Genomic DNA, 19,106 nt, shown 5'->3' with positions numbered 1-19,106 from the left:
CCCTCTTGGAAAGGATCTTTGGATCTCGTGCTCGTGTTGTGTTTGTGTTAATAGATATCCTGGTGTTATCCTGAGTGGCTGCAATAAGGAGGAATGGCATAGAGGTGATAACTGGTTGGATCCAACCAGGCAGCATCTGGCACTCTGAGAAGAGAGGAAGTTGTCAGGGGTGAAAACAAGCTCATTCTCTTTTTTCCTGTGATAAAAAAGAAGCTTTATTTTGAAGCCAAGTTTAGAAATAGCTCTGCCTGCTACAAAACACCTTTTGTTTCTGAGTTCTTATGGGGACTGTGCTTCTTCCATTTTTTTTTTTTTTGTTTGGTTTGATTTGGTTTTTCCCCCCTCAAGGACCTGGCTCCTGAGTCAGCATATTCTTGTGGTTTGGGTTGGGTTTTTTTGGCTTGGGTTTTTTCCTTTTGTGATGGCCATTAGAAGAGAAGCTTTTGAGTGCCACGTTAGGACTGGTAGCAGCACAAACCCCAGCCTGCCCAAAGCTTTGTTTTCATATAGACTGCACTTGTATCCTCAACTTTCATCTCTCCCTGTGGCTTTTGGGAAACCTATTTTAAGCTTTCCTCTATGATCAGTCCTTTTTTTTTTTTTTTTTTTTTTCCTTGAAGTCTGTTTTGATGCACCAGGTGGGATCCTACTGAGCATCAGTTCTTTAGAGCAAGCAGGGTTTTGCTGGGCTATCAGGAGGTTTTCTTTGCCCTACCTGAGCATCTGCAAAAAGCTCAAAGGGAAGGGCCCTCATCTCTGATCTTTTTCCAGCATCTTTTTTGGAAAGACCAGTGGCTGTCATAGGATGTCCTCTAGGATCCACCTGCCTCACAGCACTGCTGCCCTGTGGGTTTAATTAATCACAAGGGAGGTTTGTTTTGGGTTTTTGTGTTTTTTTTTTTTTTTTTTTGATTGTGAATAGCAAAATGACTGAGAGCTTGGAGGATCTTAGCTTAGTTTTGGTTTGGGGTTTTTAGCTGGCTGTTTTGTGTGCTGAGAGGACCCTGCTCCTCAGCTCCTCTCCATCCCCCTTTTCCCATCAACCTTTTTCCCTACTGCTGGATCCTTTCATGGGGCCTTTTTTGCTCCCAAACCCTTCTGGCTCACTGCTGTCTCACTCACTCACCACCTTCTCAGCTTTCTGGACACTTGAACACAGATTTTTTTTTTTTTTTTTTTTTTTCCTTTTCCTCACCCTTCCTGAGCTGCAGAGCCTCTGAGCAGGCAATGGAGCAAGAGGTTTTCTATAAGGAGCAATTTGGGCTCTTACCAACTGCCTGCAGCTGTTGGACACTGAAAAACATCCAAGCTCTGTGTCCAGCAGCATTCCCCTTGAATGGCTCAAGCTGTGACATGATGCTCCCAACACATCTACTGGTGGAGCCCTCCTGCCTTCAGGCATCTCTTCTGCCAGGGATTCTGCTCTTCCATCTCTGAAGGATTCCCCAGGTCTGCTGGATGCCTCTGCCCTTCAGTCCTGAGGCAGAAGGGCCCAACCATGCAGCCAGAGCTGCTTCTCAGCCTCTTCTTTGCTCTCTCCACTGGCAATTCTCCATCCTCTCCATTCTGTGCTGGGGGGAAGCCCATCAGATGCAAGCCAGGAGCCTTTCCTCATCACCAGGAGGGCTGCTGCTTTGTCCTGGGGGGTTGCTTTGATCCATTTTGTCCTGCAGAGAGGACACAGTTGCTTCTGAAACCAACTTCTTTGGCCAGGTTCACTTGGTCTCCCAAGTATGATCAATATTGGCTGTTCTGCTTCAGGCTAATGCTCTGGGGCTTTTGTGAGACTCTTGCCTGTGGACATCCAGTATCAAGATCCAACTTGATCACCCTGTGATAAGGTCATCTTTATCTGCATTAGGCATTCTGCATGTTTTATCAGCACTTGGGTTTGGTTTTGTGTTCCTCTTGCAGCACACTGGGTTCTCCTGCAAAAGCTGAACTGGGATCCTCCCATGTTACTGGTGCATTTCCCATCTACTTCTTCTCAGCTTCTTTCTGGAAAACTGGGGTTGGAGAAATCCAAACCTTAGCTACTTGAGTTATATTCCTCCTTCTCTCTTTTTTTTTTTTTTTTTTTTTTTTTCCCCTGGAACAGGGAAGTGGCTACAGAAGACAGGACCAGCAAAATGAAAACTCCATTTATATTTTGCTTATAACTGGGCTCTTCTGAGAAAACCATTGCAAAAGTGGAACATTTTAAGAAGGCAAAGGAGGGGGGTGTTGTTTTGGTTTTGTTTCTAAGTCTGTTTGCAGTTTGGCTTGGAAATTTTGGCCAGCTCCAGATCCTTTGCACACAAAGAGAACCTAAAGAGCTTTCTGTTTGGATTGAACATGGCAATTGTACTTTTGCTGGAATATCCCAGCATATGACAAAACCCCTTGAAAAGCAGAAGCAGCAGATCTCCAGTTTTCATGCTTGTTTAGCTTGGTTTGGTGGTGATGGAGATGCAAAGGGTAACTCATTCTAGAAAGCACAGTTGGCTCTGTGGATGGACAGAATTGGAGATTTTGTTTTAAACACCTTTTTTTTTCCAGGACATAGTAGTTGCATACTTACTGGTGCCTGATGATGCCCCTAAAAATGGGACTGGATGTGGTACCCCCAGAAAACAAAACCTTGTTAAATACACAGCTGGATCCTCACATGCTGAAGCAGACTTGCTGCTTATCATGAACAAGCTCCCCCCAAGATGTACTTAAAAAACCACTAAAATACCCAGCAGAACTTGATCACTGCAATAAAATCAGTCTTTTGTGTGCTCTGATTTAGCAGACTGTTGGAGGAGGACATCAGAGGATGATGTTTTAGGCAAGGAAATTCTCCCAGTGAGAGCAGGCTGGATTTATTCTCTTGATCCTTGTTGGTGCCTTGAGTGACAGGATGAATTCCCACCTTGTTCCCAGCAAATGGGGATGAGGTGCCCCCCACAGCACTTTCAGAGGTGATGTGTCCTTTCTTTGAGTTCAGTTTCTAAGAATCTCTAGAGGAGATGTGGTGGAGCAACCCAGATTCCTTTATGTGGCCTTATCTACCCCTGCTTTTCTTTTTAGGATTTCTCTTAAACACACTAAAATCAATTCAGCTTCCATCAGCTTCCTCTAAGCTGGGCTTTTTCCCCAGGCCATTTGTCCTCATCACTCTGTGCCCCCCTTTTTTTCTCCACCTTACTCCACACTGCTTCTGGTTGGCTTTTTTTAGAACAAATGCAGGTTTGTTTTCCTGACCTGGTGTGGTGTGTTATGTGCATTTCAGCTTCTATACCTACAGAGAGTAATCCTTGAGCCCCCAGCATGAGCTGCTGCCTTGGAGGGGGTTTTATTTCTTTTTTTTTTTTTTTTTTTTTCCTTTATACTTGAGCAGTCAACCTAGACATGGGTGTCTCCTGTAGGAGACTCTGGAGGTGTGGAGCAGCCTGGCTTCAGTTGTTTGACCATCCTGATGCTGTTCTGTTGAAGCTGGTGCTGTGCTCCTCACGTGGCTTTGGTTTCAATCGTCCCACCTCAAACACAGTGGTGATCTTGGTCATGGGTTTGGCAGCCAACTCCTTCAGCTTCCGAGCATCAAAACGGGGTTTGTGGAGCAGGATGGGCAAACGGCGGGGCAGAAAGCAGTTTGCATCCTTCTGCAGCTTTTTTTCCTCTGCTTGCTGCTTCCTCTCCTTGTTGGTTGCCATCTGGTACAAAATTGCATCCCACATCCTCGTGGCCTTGGATTTAAAGAGGATGCAGGCTTGGCTGGGGCTTGCTTGAGGGCTGGCCTTTTCCTTGCTCTCTTCCTCCTCTCCCAACTCATCCAGGGTTGGGAAGTTGGGTGCTTCTGGCTGCACCATCAGGTGCTTCCTGAGGCGGTGCCAGCCCCCAGCACTGCCTCCTCCAGGACCTCTTGCTGCTTTTCCTGAGGGCTCAGCAATGGGGAGAGGGCTGGTGTTTGGCAAATTAGGGGTCAAATGAGGTTGGATGACCCCTTCTTCCTTGGTGGCTCTGGAGGTGGGCTGCATACTGTCAGCTTGGGCTGGTGTTGCCCTACCTGGGTGTTTTTTCCTCCAAGGAGCACTGGGGTTTGGTGGTTTGGGGATATTGTTGTCTTGCTTGGGTAATTCAGGAGCTCTCTCTGATCCAGGTGGTTCTGGGTCACTTCCATTGGTTGTGGATTTATTGGGGGGGGTGCTGGGCTTGGGTGAAGGGGGTCTGAGGGACTCTTCAGTAGGAGCAAACTTGGGCTCCTTAGGAGCAGAAAGGAGAGGAGGAGGCTCCAGTGGGGGAGTCTTGATGTCATTGAGTGGAGTGAGTACCTGCCCTGGAGAGAATTCCCAGGAACTTGTTCCAGCTGATGGAGAAGGCCTTTTGTCTTCATGGCTGCTGGTTGCTTGGGGCTGGTTTGCTATGGGTGTCCTAGCCCTGGCTGGCTTTACACTGTGGAAATAAGTGTGCACCTTGGTGACATAGGTAACTCCTGGTGCCCTTTCTTTACTGGGTGTACTGGGAGGAGGAGGAGGAGGCTGGGGGAAAACAAATATGGAAGTCTCAGCTAGAGAGGAAAGGGCAGTGTCCATGCCTGCAGGCTCCTGGGGGGTCTCGGGAACACCCATCCTGTGGAGCAGGGACACGGGTGGGGAAGCTGTGAGCTGGAAGTGTTGGGCCATGCACCTCTGCTCAGTGACCTTCAGCGTGGGGGGTTTGTCCCTCTGGGAAGGGGAGGGGACCCTGTGGGAGATGGAGGTGGCAGAGAGGTGGGAGATGGAGGTGGCAGAGAGGTGGGAGATGGAGGTGGCAGAGAGGTGGGAGATGGAGGTGGCAGAGGAGGGGGCTGCAGTTTCAGGGGGCTCAGCTGAGGGGAGGCTTTCCTCATGCTCCAGGTCAGAGCTGGCTTCCTTCACTGGGGAGAGGCTGGACCTGAATGATTTGGTTTGTTCCAAAGCTAAGGCAGCATTTTTCTTGGCTGCCTTCTTCAGCAGGCGCTGGAGCCTCAGGTTGTCCTTCCCAGGCTTTGGGAGGGTGGGAGGAGGAGGAAGGTGGTGATGGATGGGAACAGGCTGGATGGAGGATGAGACTGTCACCAGCATGGTCATCTCCTGGAAGGAAAAACAAAGCTTAGGGTTGGTGTGGGCTTAGCCCTGGGCTCTGAAATGTTCATACAAAAAGCCTCTTCTTCCTCGCTCCAAAAACTCTGAGTATGGAGTCAGGACTGTGGGGGAAGAGCATCAGTCTTGGGTTCCTTGGTCTCCCAAGGTAGCCTCAACCAGTCTGGAAGGTGATGTGGCAGGAATGTACTGGGAGGAAGCTGTGTTGTCAAACCCAGAGCCCCTGCTACTCCTGGCATTAATGCAAAACCCAGTGAGAGCTCCTTGGGACCCCAGATGTTGCTCTCTTGGCAAGTCCTAAGAGGATTTGGAAGAAAATGTCAAGAGAAACAGAGCAGGTCTGAAATTTTGAAGCTCTGAAACATTCTCCAGAGACAGAATCAGGGAGGTTTCATGGCTTTCCAAATGACAATTATTAATACTTTGATACCACATTCTGTACACCAGAAGAGCCATGAACTGCCTGATGGTTTGAGTCAGAGTCAGCACTGGCCTTGACTGATTTCAGGTGGCAGAAAGAAATCCTTGAAAGAAACTCAGAAAGAATCTCAGGACTCAGAAGTTGCATTTATCTGATGATGATTTATCTGATGAGAAGGTGCTTTTGTTACAAGACTGGCTCTGATGTTTCTTTGCTGACTCAAAGCACAGTGGCAACCAGCTCTTTCTGCACCCCACTTCAGATAAAACCTCCTTTCCATATTGCCACTTTCCTTAGTGAAACACAACTGGGTTGTGCTCTGGGTTTTATCTCCATTGGGAATTACAGCTGGATCCCCTTTGGCCAGCACAGCTGCTCCTGGGGGGTACATGGCTGCTTTTTCTGCTCTGTTTGCTACCTCAGCCCCAACTCTTTCTGGTGTGCACTGGTCAGATTTCCTGCTGCTCAGCTAAGGATCTGTGTTTGGGGCTAGAAAGATAAAACTGGTCTCAGTTTCTAGCAGTTACTCATTCTTTTCCTGCCTAAGGCTGGAGAACACCAAGCTCTGACCTGTCAGGACTCTTGGGCAGCCCCTAAAAGAATTCTGATTCTGCCCTGGCTCTCTCTCAGCAGAGCTGCTGAGGTTTGTGGGGTTTTTTTTTGTTTTGTTTTTTTTTTGTTGTTTTTTTATTTATTAAATGAAGCATAAATCACCCTTAATCCCTGGTGCTGGATGCAACTGAGCTTCTTGAAACAGAGAAGGTGGGGTGATGGTTGGCCAGAAGGGACCAGTGCAAGTGCTCTGCTCCTGGTGTGCCCTGTGTTGCCTTTGGGCTCTCAGCACTGGGCTGGGAAGGTGATGGTGTGTCTGCCAAAAGTGATGCTGGGCTGGGGAGAGAATGACTGTTCCAAAAAACCCTTAAAAACAGCAGCAAATGAGGTGAGACAGCCTGCAAAGTCCATCTCTCACCAGAGTGGCCAAACTGTCCCCCAGAGAAAGGGCTGTGCTGGGCACACAGCTACCAAAGGATGCATTTATTTTGGTTGCAGGCATAAGAAAACCTCCTCCTGTTTTGGTGGGGAACTTGAAGTGGGTTTGTGCCAGCTGGGAGTGACAACTCTTGGCCATTCCCTTATCAGCTTCCTGCCTTAGGCACAAGGCTGGCATTAAGACATGTTCTATTCCAAGAGCTCTTCTTGCAAACAAGTCCACACTGGCCCCAAAAAAAGGCTCAGGGCTGATTTCTTGATCATGTGTCTGCTCTCTTCCTCAGCCCTGGGTCAGAAAGCCAAAATACCTCAGTGTGAGAGGTGCCTCCTGGCTCTGGTGCAACACTACTCTGGTTCTGGTTGTATAAGAATTGGTAATTGGGTGATTTTTAATTTTTTTTTAAAATTTTTATCTGCTTCAAGGTGAGCCAGTACATGCATCTGATGTTAGGATTGATTATGGAATGATTTCATCTTCTCCTGCTTAATGTGGACAGGGGCAGCTTGTCCTACAAGATGAGCTGTGGTCTAGCAGCACTGATAAGCCAGAATTCTAAGGCTGACCTCAGGTTTGGTGTGTTGGGAATATTAAGAGGCAGAGCAGTGAGCTTCCCATCTGCTGCTCAGCTCCTGGAGTGTTTTCCTTGTCCTGTGGACTTCTGCAGCCCAGAAAAATGCAGGTTCCACGTGGGGCAGAGCAGGATCTTGCCTGGGATGTGCTGTGAACTGCCAGAGGCTACTGAAGGGGTATGGGACCCCCTTCCAACAATCCAGTTGTTGGATTTGGAAGGTTAGATATAATCTCCATGTGCCAATCTCCAACTTGCCCTCTGTTCCCAAAGTCAGAGGCTGCTTTATGCCCCAGAACCTCAAGTTTTGTGGTCTTCTAAAATAGTCTGTGCTTTTAAAATCACCCTTGCTACTACCCCAGCATCCCATCTCCCTTGAACCTGCTGTGCTGTGGTCCTGGAGACCTTGTGGGTGGTAACTTCCCCTGTGTGTGTGTGTGCCAGAACCTCTGTGTGTCTGCCTAGTGAGGCAGAGAGATGCTGAGAGACAGTAAAATGAAATAAGCTTTTAATTTATTTGCCTACCCTGGCATGCTTGGCTTTGTTTGATGAGTCTCCTTCAAAGCTCTCTGTGTTCAGGAGAAATTCTGCAACCAGCAAGGTTTGTGAGTGTCTTGCCTCTTGTCTTTAAAAAGGCAAAGGGAGAGGTGGACTTTTTTTATTGCCAGCAGAAGGCTGGAAACCCACTGGGAAAACACTGCCTGAGAAACTTGGGTGGGTTTGCAAGAAGCTGGAAGGAAACTGAGCCAGAAGCTGAGCCAAGAGCCTTTCAAAGGGTTAAATCCCTTTGCTGCTGGTTGAGTGCCTGTGGCTCTTGGACCCCAACTCTTCTCCTGGATCCTGCTCTATCTGCAATGGAGCCCAGACTGGGGTTGGTGCAGAGAAAGTCATTTCTCATGCAATGGGGAAGCTGCTGGTGCTGGATGGAGCAGCTGCTGCATGTGGAGCAGATCGGGAGCTGCAGGAACCCAGCACTGCTGCAGATGGAGAGCTGCAGTGCCAGGGGTGATGGCAGCAAACTCTCTGCTTTAGTGCTTTCTTGGCCTTGAAGGAAACCTCTTCATCTCCTCCTTGGGAGGGGATGGTTGGGCAGGAACGTGTCCTTCCCTCTGCCTGCCCAGTCCTTCCCTCTGCCAGGTGTGCACCCTCAGCATCTGCTCTGCCTTGGGCACTGCTGGCTCTCCATGTTCTGCAGCTTTATGGGCTGATTCACAGGGATTTGTGGGAATGGGTGGGAGAAATCCACCTGTAATTGCTAGACCAGATGCTAGACGATTGCAGGTGACAAGCCAAAAATACACATAAAGTTGTTTTCTTGTTTTGCAGCTGAGGTTGGTCCTCTCCTGATGCAACGCTCGGTGCCACCTTTTCCTCTGCTCCCCAGAGATGCCTGAAGGATTTTTCTCTTCTGCCTGGTGTCAGTCTCCATGGGTACAGCCTGAGCCCTCTGGGGGGGGTGAGCAATGCCCCATGCTGCCTCTGCCTGGATGAACAGAACTACATCAGCTGGCAAAACCCATCCCTGTTTTAACCTTCTCCATGACTCTTTGGCTTCTTTTTGAATTTTGATTTTCTCTGGCTCTGCTATGGAGGTGGGAGGCTGTGGCTCTGCTCCCTCTCTTCTTTCTGAAGTGTTGGAAGACAAGGATCTGCTCTCCTGAGGGGCTGGCAGGGCTTTTGCTCCATGATGAAGAATTTCTACTTTTGTGGGTGGGTGGTGGGAGAGAGGGAGCTCAACAGAAACCTGGTGAAAGAATCTGTGTTTGAGAAGAGGGCCTTGGGCAGCTCCTGAACAGGAGGGGACTGCAAGGACTGTTTGTCACCTGGCTGGTGCCAGCTGGGGGTCAAGTTTTCCCCTGTTTCCAGTGAAGCCTCTTCCTCACCACCATGTGCTTTGAAGGACTCTCCATCAATTCTGTGTACATCAAATCACATTCAACTGTTTGTTTTGGTTTTTTTTTTTTTTTAATTCCCAGATTATCCTTTAATGCATTCGTGCCAAAATGTCCCTGCCACTTGTCTATCTTGGCAGTGGCAATAGCAGCTTTGTCTCAAATAGCTGCTTCCTCCCTGTCCATCATGGCCAGGAGATCCCTTTCCCAGGTGAGGAGTGCTGATCACTGGCCTTCTCTTTTTTCTTTGGGAAAAGGATTTGTTCTGTCTCCTGGGCTTCAGTGACTGAAACCTTTCTGAATGCCAGAGGTGATGGGAATGTTATAACCCTCCTGCTCTGCCCCTGGAGAGGGACAGGATATCTGGGAAACCTCTGCTTCTCTCCTGCTGGACACTGCCTTGGTGAAAGAGTTTTTTGGGGAGATCAGGGACTGATGTGAACATGGGAAATGGAGCTCCTGAAGCGTGGTACTCTGATCCTGAACTTAAGATCCTGAAATCAGCTCCCAGGGCTGTTGCTGAGCTTTCCCACATCTTCATGATGTTAGCATGTCCCCCATCCCTTCTTTAAAGTCTTATTTCTGTCCTCTTTCCTTGTCACCATAATTTTGCAACTTGTTTCTGCTCTCCTGGAGGGAGGGCACCTCCTGGCTCTTCCTGCATCAGTTTGCTTTCTGCTAAAATTTACTCTGTGTCCTGGATTTTTTGGGGGGGGGGTTTGTAAGCATTTAATAAAATTTGAGGAAGACGTAACAATGACAACTCTGAGAATTTTGTTGGTACAGGAGTTTTCCAAGACCTTGCAGCTCTCTGAGTGGAAAGTGGAGGGGAAGAACCATCAGGCTGAGTGCTAAGAAGAAAAGGAGCTTGATCTGCTCTTAGGGGAATTTTTGGGGCCTATGGTCATACTGAAACAGGCTGCTTGGCTTTCTGAAGCAGGCTTTAGGGCTGGTTTTTTTCCCCCAGCAAGCTTTACCAGCTGATTCTACACAAATGTGTGTGAGATGGGAATGAAAAACGTGGCCCAAAACCAGCACAGTGCAGATTTCCAGCTCCCCATAAACCAGCATTATCTAAATTTGGGAAAACCCAATTTTTAAAATTTTTAAACCGTTATTTAAATTTGGGAAACTCAAGTCCATTATTAATGTTGTGGCTTTGTATAGCACTTCTTCTGCCTTGAGGCTGGGGGATAGATTTCATCTGGCTCTTGTTCCAGGTATAAGAAAATTCTAGGCTCCTTTTTATGCCTATCCCTATGTCCATGAGCTGTTAATTCAGAGATCTGCTCAACCCTTGCTTCCAGCTCTGCCCTGAGCCTCCAGGGAGGTGGTGGACATCAGGATCTAAAGTTTCCAAGTGACTTTCTTCCTTAAGGAGGGTCTGAAGTTTCTGCTCTCGGAAGGAAAGGTCAGGCTTGGAGACACCTGGACCTGAATGTCAGAGGTTCCCCTCCTGCCACCATCACCTTAGGGAAGGCAAATAAACAAGCCCAAAGAGCAGGGCAGCTATAAATAAGGAGTGACAGCTGATATGCTACTGAACAGGGCTCTGAGGGCTCTCAGCACACTTTTGCTAATGCTGTGTATGTGTATTTGAATGCTGGTAAAGAAGGGAGCTGACAGTGAGAAGAAGAATTGGATCCAGCATTTGCTTCAGAAATGATGGAGCTCTTACCAGGATCCTGATCATGAAACAAACCACGAGTGATTTCCCTCTGATTTTTGCATTAAGTCCCCTGAGGCTTTTGGTTACAGTGGAACAATTTAATTTAGAGCATGAGTTTCAGAAAGGAGCTAAATCTCTTCACAATAAGTGTAAGTGGTTGTGGTTTAGCAATGCAAGAGACATGGACTCTTCATCCTTCAAATAATAATCCTTAAAAATAATAAAAATGTGTCAGGGGCTTGGGGCTTTTCACAGCTGGGGGAAGAACGAGGCAGAAGCAAAGTAAGGGGAAAATATAATTGGAATTTGTATCAGGAAGCATGAAAGTACCAAGCTGGGTGGAAAGGCTGTGGTGGCACCTCCTCTGGGGACAGACCAAACCAGCTGGTCCAGGCACCCATCCTGGCTCCCATCCTGCTGCTCCCTGCCTCTCTTCTCCATTTAGGTGTAAATAGGCTGAGTATGAGTGCCTGGGTAGGTCTGGGGTTGTTCAGCCTGATCCCTTATCTTCTGAGAAGCACCTAACCTAGAGTGTCCAAGGAGGACATCCTGAATCCCTTAGAGTTTGTGTCTTAAATATCTGCAGCAGGTGGAGCAAGCTCATCTCCCAGAGCAAACAGGTGAGTGATGGAGCAACAGCCTACCAGAAAAAAATCAGGAATCAAGATTAAGAGGAGAAAGATGAAGCTGAGTACTTACTGAAGTGCAATTTGTTTCCATCTGCAGTCACTTGCATGTTGGGTTCATCACGTTGCTCAGTTGGGTTCACAAGACAACCAGCTCATCCTTCCTTTGAGAGAATTTCAGGTGCTGTTTTGTGAGTTGTTTTGTTGGGTTTTGGTTGGTTTTCTTTTTTTTTTTTTTTTAGAGCCCTGGAGGTGAGTTGAAAGAATTGGATGGAAAAAATATTTAGCCAGGAAGTACAAAAATAAAAAAAAATAAATACAGCATGAAAAATTCCACTAACTACAGCTAGCAAGGAGAAGGGCTATCAAGTAACAGCAGTGCATGCTCCCTAGCTTTGGCCCTGCAAAGTTTGGCATCTGAAGTCCTGGGGAGTTGAAGGGCAAATGCTGATGAAGTTGCCAGGACAGATATTTTAGCAGAGTAGATCCAGGTGATGAAGACAGAGCCTTTTCAAGTTTGCCAGTGAGATTGACTGGTTTGCAAAAGTCAGGGTTGCAAAATGCAAATTTGAAACTGTGCTTTGATTGTTACTGTCCCCAGAGAGGGGGAGTGCAATTTCTGGCTCCATCTCTTGCTTGTTCCTGGCGAGGGATGTGCTGGATGCAGAGCATCCAAGCAGAGAAAATGCTGTGCTGGGAGCAGAGGGAGTTGGGAGGTGGTTGGGTTGCTGACTGCTGGTTGGGGGATTGCAGGAAGTTTGGCTCAAAGATTGGGGCTGGGACTACTAAAATGTGCTGGTAAGAATGGCACCAATTACCTGCCTTTGGCCTGGAAAAAAATATGTGAGCTGCTGAAATTCCAGGCAGTCATTTATCACCTTTTGGGCCCTGGGTGTTTCATCCCTTTTCCCAGCTGTCATTCCAGTTTAGGCTTTGTTTTTTCACAGCCTTTCAGGAGCCTTTTAGTGTGGGTGCCAAGGCAGCTGGTAGGTTAAATGTGCTCACAGGGAGAAGGGGGTATTAAAGAGTGATTTATCTGGAGGTCTCCAAGCAGCTTTACACCCAGGTTAAGCTTGGTCTGCTCCATCTGCCTGTTGGAATGCTGCTGAGCTGGGCCAGAAAGCCACATCTGAAGGCAAATTCTTGCTTCCTGCCCAGCACCACCCTGCAAAGCCTGGGTGCTCATCAGCCCTGGGTGGTAACGTGTCCCTAAGCTGCCTTGGAGTCACTTTTCTGTGCATCAAGACAGCATTTCCCTCACCCCTCAGAGCTGGGACCCAGCTGATGAGCTCAGTGCTCATGGGAGGGATGCAGCTGCATCTCTGGGTTGGTGTCAGGGGCAAGCTCTCCACTTTGTTTCTCCCTCTTTGTCTCCCTGATGAGATCAAGTTTGGCTCTGCAGGACTCCTGGGAGCAGTGCTGAGCTCTTAAAGGTTGGAGGGGTGAGTTCTCAATGCTTCATGGAGATATCCTAATGCAATTAATTCCCTTTTCACCAATGAACAACTCAAAACTGGAATTGTCTTGAGCAGCACTGAGTGCCTTTGGGTGTTTCTAACAGGGAAAACATTGGTGGGGAAAACCCAATCTAGCTGACAATAATCAGAACCAACCCAGCTGGAGACTTGAGGGGGAAAAAGCCATTATGGATAATCCAATTTCAACAGAATTTAAAAATGCTCAAGGATAGCTTGTACTCTGCCCTGCCCCTGTCCCCACCAAAGCCCCAGCAGGGCAGGCAGTGTCTTGCAGCATGCACTGGGTGGGTGACACGGGTGACAAGGCTGCAGGGGGTGCTCACATCCCTCCCCATTTCTTAGGCAAACACCTGGAGTTTCTGCTCCTACAGACTGTGAAGGGATAAGCCAGGGGCAGATTCTCCTACTGAGCAAGTTCCCCAGGAGGAATGACAGACTGCAATCTTCCCTCCCTCCAGGTGCAAGTAGAAGAGCAAGCAAGCAAGGTGGATGGAGGAATACATTGATAATTTGATAATAAGATAATTAAGTCATTTGGAATTAGATAATAAGAGAAGGCTGCTTTGTGGCCTTTTCTTCTCTTCCCTGAACCTCTGAGATACCATGAAGCCCCATCAGGAGAAGGTGTTGGCACCCAGAGGTTCTCAGGTCTCCCTCCAGGATTCAGGTAGGTGAACCCCCAGCCTGATTAAATATTTTTTCTCCCCTGTAGCTGAGTTTCTGCTGCATGAGGTGCATGGCAAGCACTGCTCCAGGTCTCTTCTAGCTTGGGGAGGGAGAAACAAACCAAGGACTGACCAACAGCCCAAGCCCAAACACCAAGCAGGGTTCTAGGGGAAGCAGAGGAGAAATTCTGGTCTTTGCTCAGCCCCTCTGAGTTGTGTTTCAGACTTCTCAGGCTCTTGTTATCACCAGAGAAATGGCAGAGGTCTGCTGAGACCTAAAAGAGCTGACTGGAAAGTTTAATCTGGTCTCTACTTGACTGGCTGCATAAAACAGATCATTGGATTTTACCTAGGAGGTGAAAATAATGATATATATCCTGTCCTTTCTCTGAGTGCACTTCCTCAGTCACTCCATGATCTGCTTTTTATTGGCAACTGCTTCAATGAAAATGCAAAGAATGTTTGGGTGAATGTAGGGCATCTGCTCTAACCTTGAGCTGCTGACTCAGCCCCACTGCAGAAACCCTTCTCTGGAGTGGAATAAAAAGAAGAAAGGTGGGGAAATGGGATAAGAATTTAGTTTGCCTTCCCAAATGGCTTTTTGTGATTTTTTTTTTTTCTTCCCCACCTGCCCTAAACTGTGGTAAAATGTTTATAATTGAAAGTGTCACAAAACAAACACATCCCTGGACTTCTTCAGTCAAAGGACTGGAGATGTTTTCATGGGTAACTTCAGGTGGTTCAGTGCTGATGCCTTCAGAAGTGAACAAATGCACCAAAACCAGAACAGCCATTTTGTGCAAAACCCAATCAAAAGATATTGAACTCGTTCTTTGGCCTCAGAGAAGGGGAAAAAAAACCAAAAACCCAAACCCCACCATAGGCTGTGAACAATGGAACAACTCAGGCAAAACACATTTTCCTGGCAAACAATTTCACTTTGCATTACTTAACCATTTTTTTGGAGGAAAGAAGGTGTCAGTGGGAGTTCCTCTGTAGCTCTGGCATGAAGCTGAAATTGCAAACTCATGGGAGAGTTTGGGTAAGGAAGGACCTCAGGAGGTCCTCAGGAGGTCAGGAGGTCCTCCAACCCCCCTTGCATGCCCAGGAAGCATCTTTTTCAATATTAGATCAGTTTGCTCTGTGTTGGTCAGTAGCTGGTGGATCAGGGATAGACATTTATTTTTTCTGGGTTGTCAAAGAGCACCTGTTTTATGGGAAGGATGTAGCTGATTTTATTTACAAACTCTGCAGGCTTTGATGAATGGGAATCTGCAGGTAGGATTGCAGACTTCCAGGGCTGAAGAGGTTTTAGATGCACTTTCAGAGCATTTTTTCAGCTGGGTGCCATCCAGCTAGAGGAGGCAGAGGAAATACCACCCACTGCTTGGTGTGCAATGAGAAAAGGGGATGAAGGTATTAAGAAAAAAAAAAAAAAGTGTCCCATCTTCATGCAATTTGTAAAATCCCTGGGGCTGAGGTGTGAACACTGTTTTAAAGCATCTCCTGCTGAGTGCCCTGGCTGCTGCACCAGGTCAGGCAACAGCCAGAAAAGATGAGAGGGGCTGATTACAGCTCTCCCCTCTGCAAGTGGCCCTGCTCTGCTCTATATTCTTGTGGCCCATCTCAAATGACCAACCTGTGTGCTCAAATAACAGCTCTGGGTGCTCCTACCTATGAAAAAAAGAAAAAAAAGCAATAGTGGGTATGTTACCTAGTGGAAACATTTCTAGATCTCTGCCCCAGCCTCTGGTTCCTGTTCCAGGAGGAATGCTGGCTTGTTCTATCCTTTCCCAGGAAAAGCTGCTGTCCCTGTAAAAGCATTCCAGGCTCTGGCTGAAGGTGGGCAGGTGGAGGGAGTTAATGCAGTGTTAAACCAGATTAAACCAGTTAAACCAGATGCCCTGGTTGATGCTGTGACCTCCCTGCATGCTCTCTCTGGCCTTGCTGCTGCCTCTGACTGCTGAGCAGAGCCCACAAGGTTGGTGCTGATGCTTGGTTTGCTCTGGCATGGCCAGGCTGGAGTTGTCTCAAAGACAAATCCAAAGTGCTCTTTGTTAGTGATGGAGGCTCAGGAGATGATGTCAAAAATAAATATCCTAGAGCAGGACCATCAAGAGAGGCAAACCCAAAGAGAATGTTTCAGGCTGGGAATGAAACTGGGGTGTAATGGCATCAAAAAGGGGTGTGAAAAGCACAGGGTAGGTGGCTGAGGGATGAAACAAATATTTGGGAGGGTTTTGGTTGCGTGCTGACTGGAGACCTACAAAGGGAAGAAAGTGCAAACATAAAATGGGCTCTGGGGAATGAGCTGGTGGCAGAGCAAGTGGAGGGTGGGTGCCCTCTGCCAGGGGAATGGAGCTGATCCTCTGAGTCCTCTGGAGAGAGGGAACCAGGCCATGCCAGGGCTGTAGACAAGATGCTAGACATGGACATGAGCACTCTGGCAGAGGATGCACAGAGGTCTTTTGGGGCTGTCCTAAGCAGTGGGGCCACGTTCACAGCTGGTGGTGATGGGAAATAGAGAGCAGGGGCATATGATGCAGGATGTAAAGCTGAATGTTGTCTGGACTGGTTTTACTGGGCACAGACACGGGTGTACAAGAACTGAGGGAATGCTGCAGGCAGCAGTGTTTGTATCTCATCCATTTGAAAGTAGAGCTACTGCAGGTAAAAACATCTGGTTACCTGTCCCTCCTGTAGCCTGTATCAACATCTCATTTTTCAAGATGCTTAGAGGGGAATCTGAGGGCTGTGGGGTGCTTCCCTGCCACTGGTGCAGCAGCTGCACTGCTCTGGCAGAGGCTGTTCCACCCCCCAAGATGCTCCCATTCCTCCTGCCAACTACTAGGCAGCAAAATGAACCAGATGGGACCACAGGAGTGTTCAGCCTCTATGCTGAGCTAAGCCCAGCCTTCGTATGGGCTTGCACACACATCTTTCCTTTTTAAGTGAGTCCCTTGGTGTGGGAGCCCTGAGTCCTGATGTCCCATCAGCAGTGGGAACAGTCTATAACTGGCAGGCAGGTGAAGGGGGCTGGTGAATACCATTGCCAAACTGGGGCCATGGCAAATATAAAAGGAGAAAGAGCTGGGGGACTTCCCTCCCACAAAGCCCTGCTCTGCTGCCAGTTTGGGAAAGTGCAGTATTTCTTGGAGATGTGCCCAGCTGGTGCAGCTCCGGGGGGAAAAGCAGAGAGGGGAGGGTGGCAAAAATGCTCCTTGGGGCAGCCTGGAAGGCTGGTTTGCTGCATTAGGGCTTTTGGCAGAGCTGGGATGGGGGAGCAGATGCTACAATACTTGGGTTGACTTCACATCCCCATGCATGTGCCATTCCCCTCAGCGATACGAGGCACCCACCACACTCTTACCCCAATCCCCCCACCCAAAAAAAAAAACCCCAAACTCCTCCTGGCCAAGAGCAGGCTGGATGTACTGTCCCCTTCCCTTCTGACAGAAGCCATTGGCTTGAGCTGGGCTGTGGGAGAGAGGCAAGGGGGGAAGGTGCCAGCCAGGCAGGGAATGCACACTGGAGAGAGGGGATTTTGGCTCATGCAGGTTACCTGGTGACCTGGAGGCTGCAGCACTGCACTCCTGCTCCACAGCTTTAAAAGCTCCTCTCTACATCCTCAGGTGGGGACTCTTTTCCTGCAAATGGCAGGGAAAGAGTGGGCAGGAATCGATCTGTGACCCAGGCCAAAAATAATCTCCTTCCCTGCAGCTCCTGAAGGTTTTCTCTGCTCTTACAGGCTGGGAGAAGGGGGGTGCTGGAGCTGGCAGGCACAGCAGAGGACACGCTCGGTGCTGCCAAGGGCAGAGGGGAGGGAGGGGATGGGGACCTGGAGCTTGGGAGGTTCAGTGAAATGGAAACCCTGAGCCAGGGGGTTGTCCAAGGCACAGGAATCCTCTGCCAGCAGAGCCGTGGAGCTGCAGAGGGGGCTGGGGTGGCCAAACCCCCTCTGGTCAACCAGAGGCTCCTAGGTGGGGTGCAGGGGTTCTCCCTCTTTACGATGTCCTCACTTAAAGAATGCTTTTGGATCGTGCCCAGAATGGTTCTTGAGGTCGGGCAAGTTCTCCTGCTGCGTTCTTGACTTTTCATCCCAAGGCTCCCCAAGTTCTGGGCAGGGCAGAGCCCTGGCAGTCTCGGCGAGAGATGGCATCCCCGCACACCCCCCCCTGCTCCCCAATTCTCATGCACATCCCCCCCCATCACTTGTTTCAGAGTGCGGGACGGAGGAAGAAGTCCCCGAGCCCTCCGCAGGCTCTGTCCCTACAATGCAACCGAAGCCTTTAGAGATGGGGAGGCAGCAGAGCCCCTGCCCGGCTGGGAGAGCAGAGGCTGCTCCTGGGACTGCCACGACCGGGTCTGAAGCAGCAACCACGCACTCCAGAGCTGCGGGGCTCAGATAATTTGTTTCCGAGGTGCCTTTGCCTCAGATACCCCTCTGGAAGCTCTGCCTGCCTGCCGAGCCTGTAAATAGAGAAATGGAAACACTGGAGTTACTTATTTTTTTTTTCCCCTCCAAACACGTCCCTCCCATCTTAGCATCCCCTGTGCGACTCCTCCAGCTGCTCCTATACAAGGCGTGACCTTTTTTTCCCCTTTCCTTTGCTCCCCCCTTGACCCACCCCCCCCTCCCATCCCGCCCCCCTCCTCCTCCTCTCCCTGCCCAGCAGGCCTGGGGCCAATCGGCTCCTCCAGACGATCAAATGTCACTATAAATTGGGAGCTGCATCACCTCGGGACGCTGGCAGATCCCAGTCTTGTCCGTCCCCTGCAGCAGGGAGCTCAGCACTTCTCTCCACTCCTCCCAGGTAAGTGGGAGCCCAGGAGAGGCAAGGGGGAAAACTGGAGAGGGATTGAGCTTGGGTTTGAATGGAGAAGCATCAGGGAATGTAGTGTCCACACGGATTGATGATCCAGCACAGGATCCCAAGGAAAAGGAACTTTTCTTTCTTGAGGTTTTTTTTTTGGGTGTAGTGTCACGTCATTCACAGAGATTCAGGTGCTCTCGACTCTTGAGGATCAATGGTGGGAGAAAAATATTCTTCCAAACCCAAGATCTGAGGCTGGGAATGAAGTGGCATCTCTCAGGGCATTTGATGAAACACAACCCAAGAGCAGGAGGAAGTGCTGACCTTCCTTCCCTTGCCACCTGGAGAAAGAGGTGGCCAAGGCACCATGGATGAAGGGCTGGGGGGCTATAGGGACACCTGAGAAACACAAAAGTGGTCATAGAAAACCTCCCTCTCCTCTAGAAAAGCTGAAAATATGGAGAATCCCCCTGTGAGCACAGAGGGGTAGGAGGAGGGGGTTAAATTCAGAATGGTGCCTGGGTGCTCCCTGTAGGCAGCACGGTCCTGGCCTTTTAGTCCTCTGGTGTTCCTCTGACAGAGACCCCAAAGGCAAGGAGAAAAGGCACTTTTGGGGCAGGTTATCAGGATTTTGCTGTTGTGTTGGTGGAGCCTGGAGCAGTGCTTGGTTCCTCCTTGGTAATGGGGTGGGAACTTTGCTCTCCAGCCCCAGGAGGGAAATGCTGGAAACCACCCAGGCAGGCAGAAAGAAAAGGAGGAGGCAGAGGGACAGAATGAACATAGACTTTAAAAAGTAGAAGCATATGCTTTTTATACAGAAATGGGTATATTATTTAATAGCTCTGTATTATATATCATATTATGTATTATAGATATATTAGATATATGATATAATGGG

General features: G+C 48.8%; 2 protein-coding genes and 1 long non-coding RNA gene across 5 annotated transcripts in view; 1 reads left to right on the top strand and 2 right to left on the bottom strand.

Annotated features, from left to right (window-relative positions):
- The window catches only part of LSP1 (lymphocyte specific protein 1), a 45,772-nt gene extending 36,059 nt beyond the window's left edge, over window positions 1-9,713 (top strand). For both annotated transcript variants that reach the window (XM_071762208.1, XM_071762209.1), the window contains exon 11: window positions 8,391-9,713. The gene's annotated coding sequence lies outside the window, so the exon portion shown is untranslated. The remainder of the gene's footprint in view (window positions 1-8,390) is intronic.
- PRR33 (proline rich 33) lies at window positions 964-17,840 on the bottom strand. Of its 2 annotated transcripts, XM_071762203.1 has the most exons (4): window positions 17,780-17,840; window positions 16,957-17,041; window positions 11,325-11,497; window positions 964-5,075 (listed from the first exon to the last, which is right to left on the bottom strand). In XM_071762203.1, exons 3-4 carry the CDS (start codon window positions 11,343-11,345, stop codon window positions 3,423-3,425), a joined length of 1,674 nt encoding a protein of 557 aa, XP_071618304.1. In that variant the 5' UTR covers window positions 11,346-11,497; window positions 16,957-17,041; window positions 17,780-17,840; the 3' UTR covers window positions 964-3,422. The 2 variants fall into 2 exon arrangements, with proteins under 2 accessions (XP_071618304.1, XP_071618303.1); XM_071762202.1 differs by lacking the exon at window positions 17,780-17,840 and having other exon boundaries at window positions 16,957-17,250.
- LOC139804720 (uncharacterized) lies at window positions 7,709-10,111 on the bottom strand. Its single transcript, XR_011729506.1, has 2 exons — window positions 9,286-10,111; window positions 7,709-9,130 (listed from the first exon to the last, which is right to left on the bottom strand). It is a non-coding gene; the product is annotated as an uncharacterized lncRNA (long non-coding RNA).
- Window positions 17,841-19,106: the final 1,266 nt, after the last annotated feature.

Source organism: Heliangelus exortis, chromosome 18 (assembly GCF_036169615.1).
Source record: "Heliangelus exortis chromosome 18, bHelExo1.hap1, whole genome shotgun sequence".
Taxonomy (NCBI): Eukaryota; Metazoa; Chordata; class Aves; order Apodiformes; family Trochilidae; genus Heliangelus; species Heliangelus exortis.
This window is presented reverse-complemented; position numbering and strand designations above follow the sequence as displayed.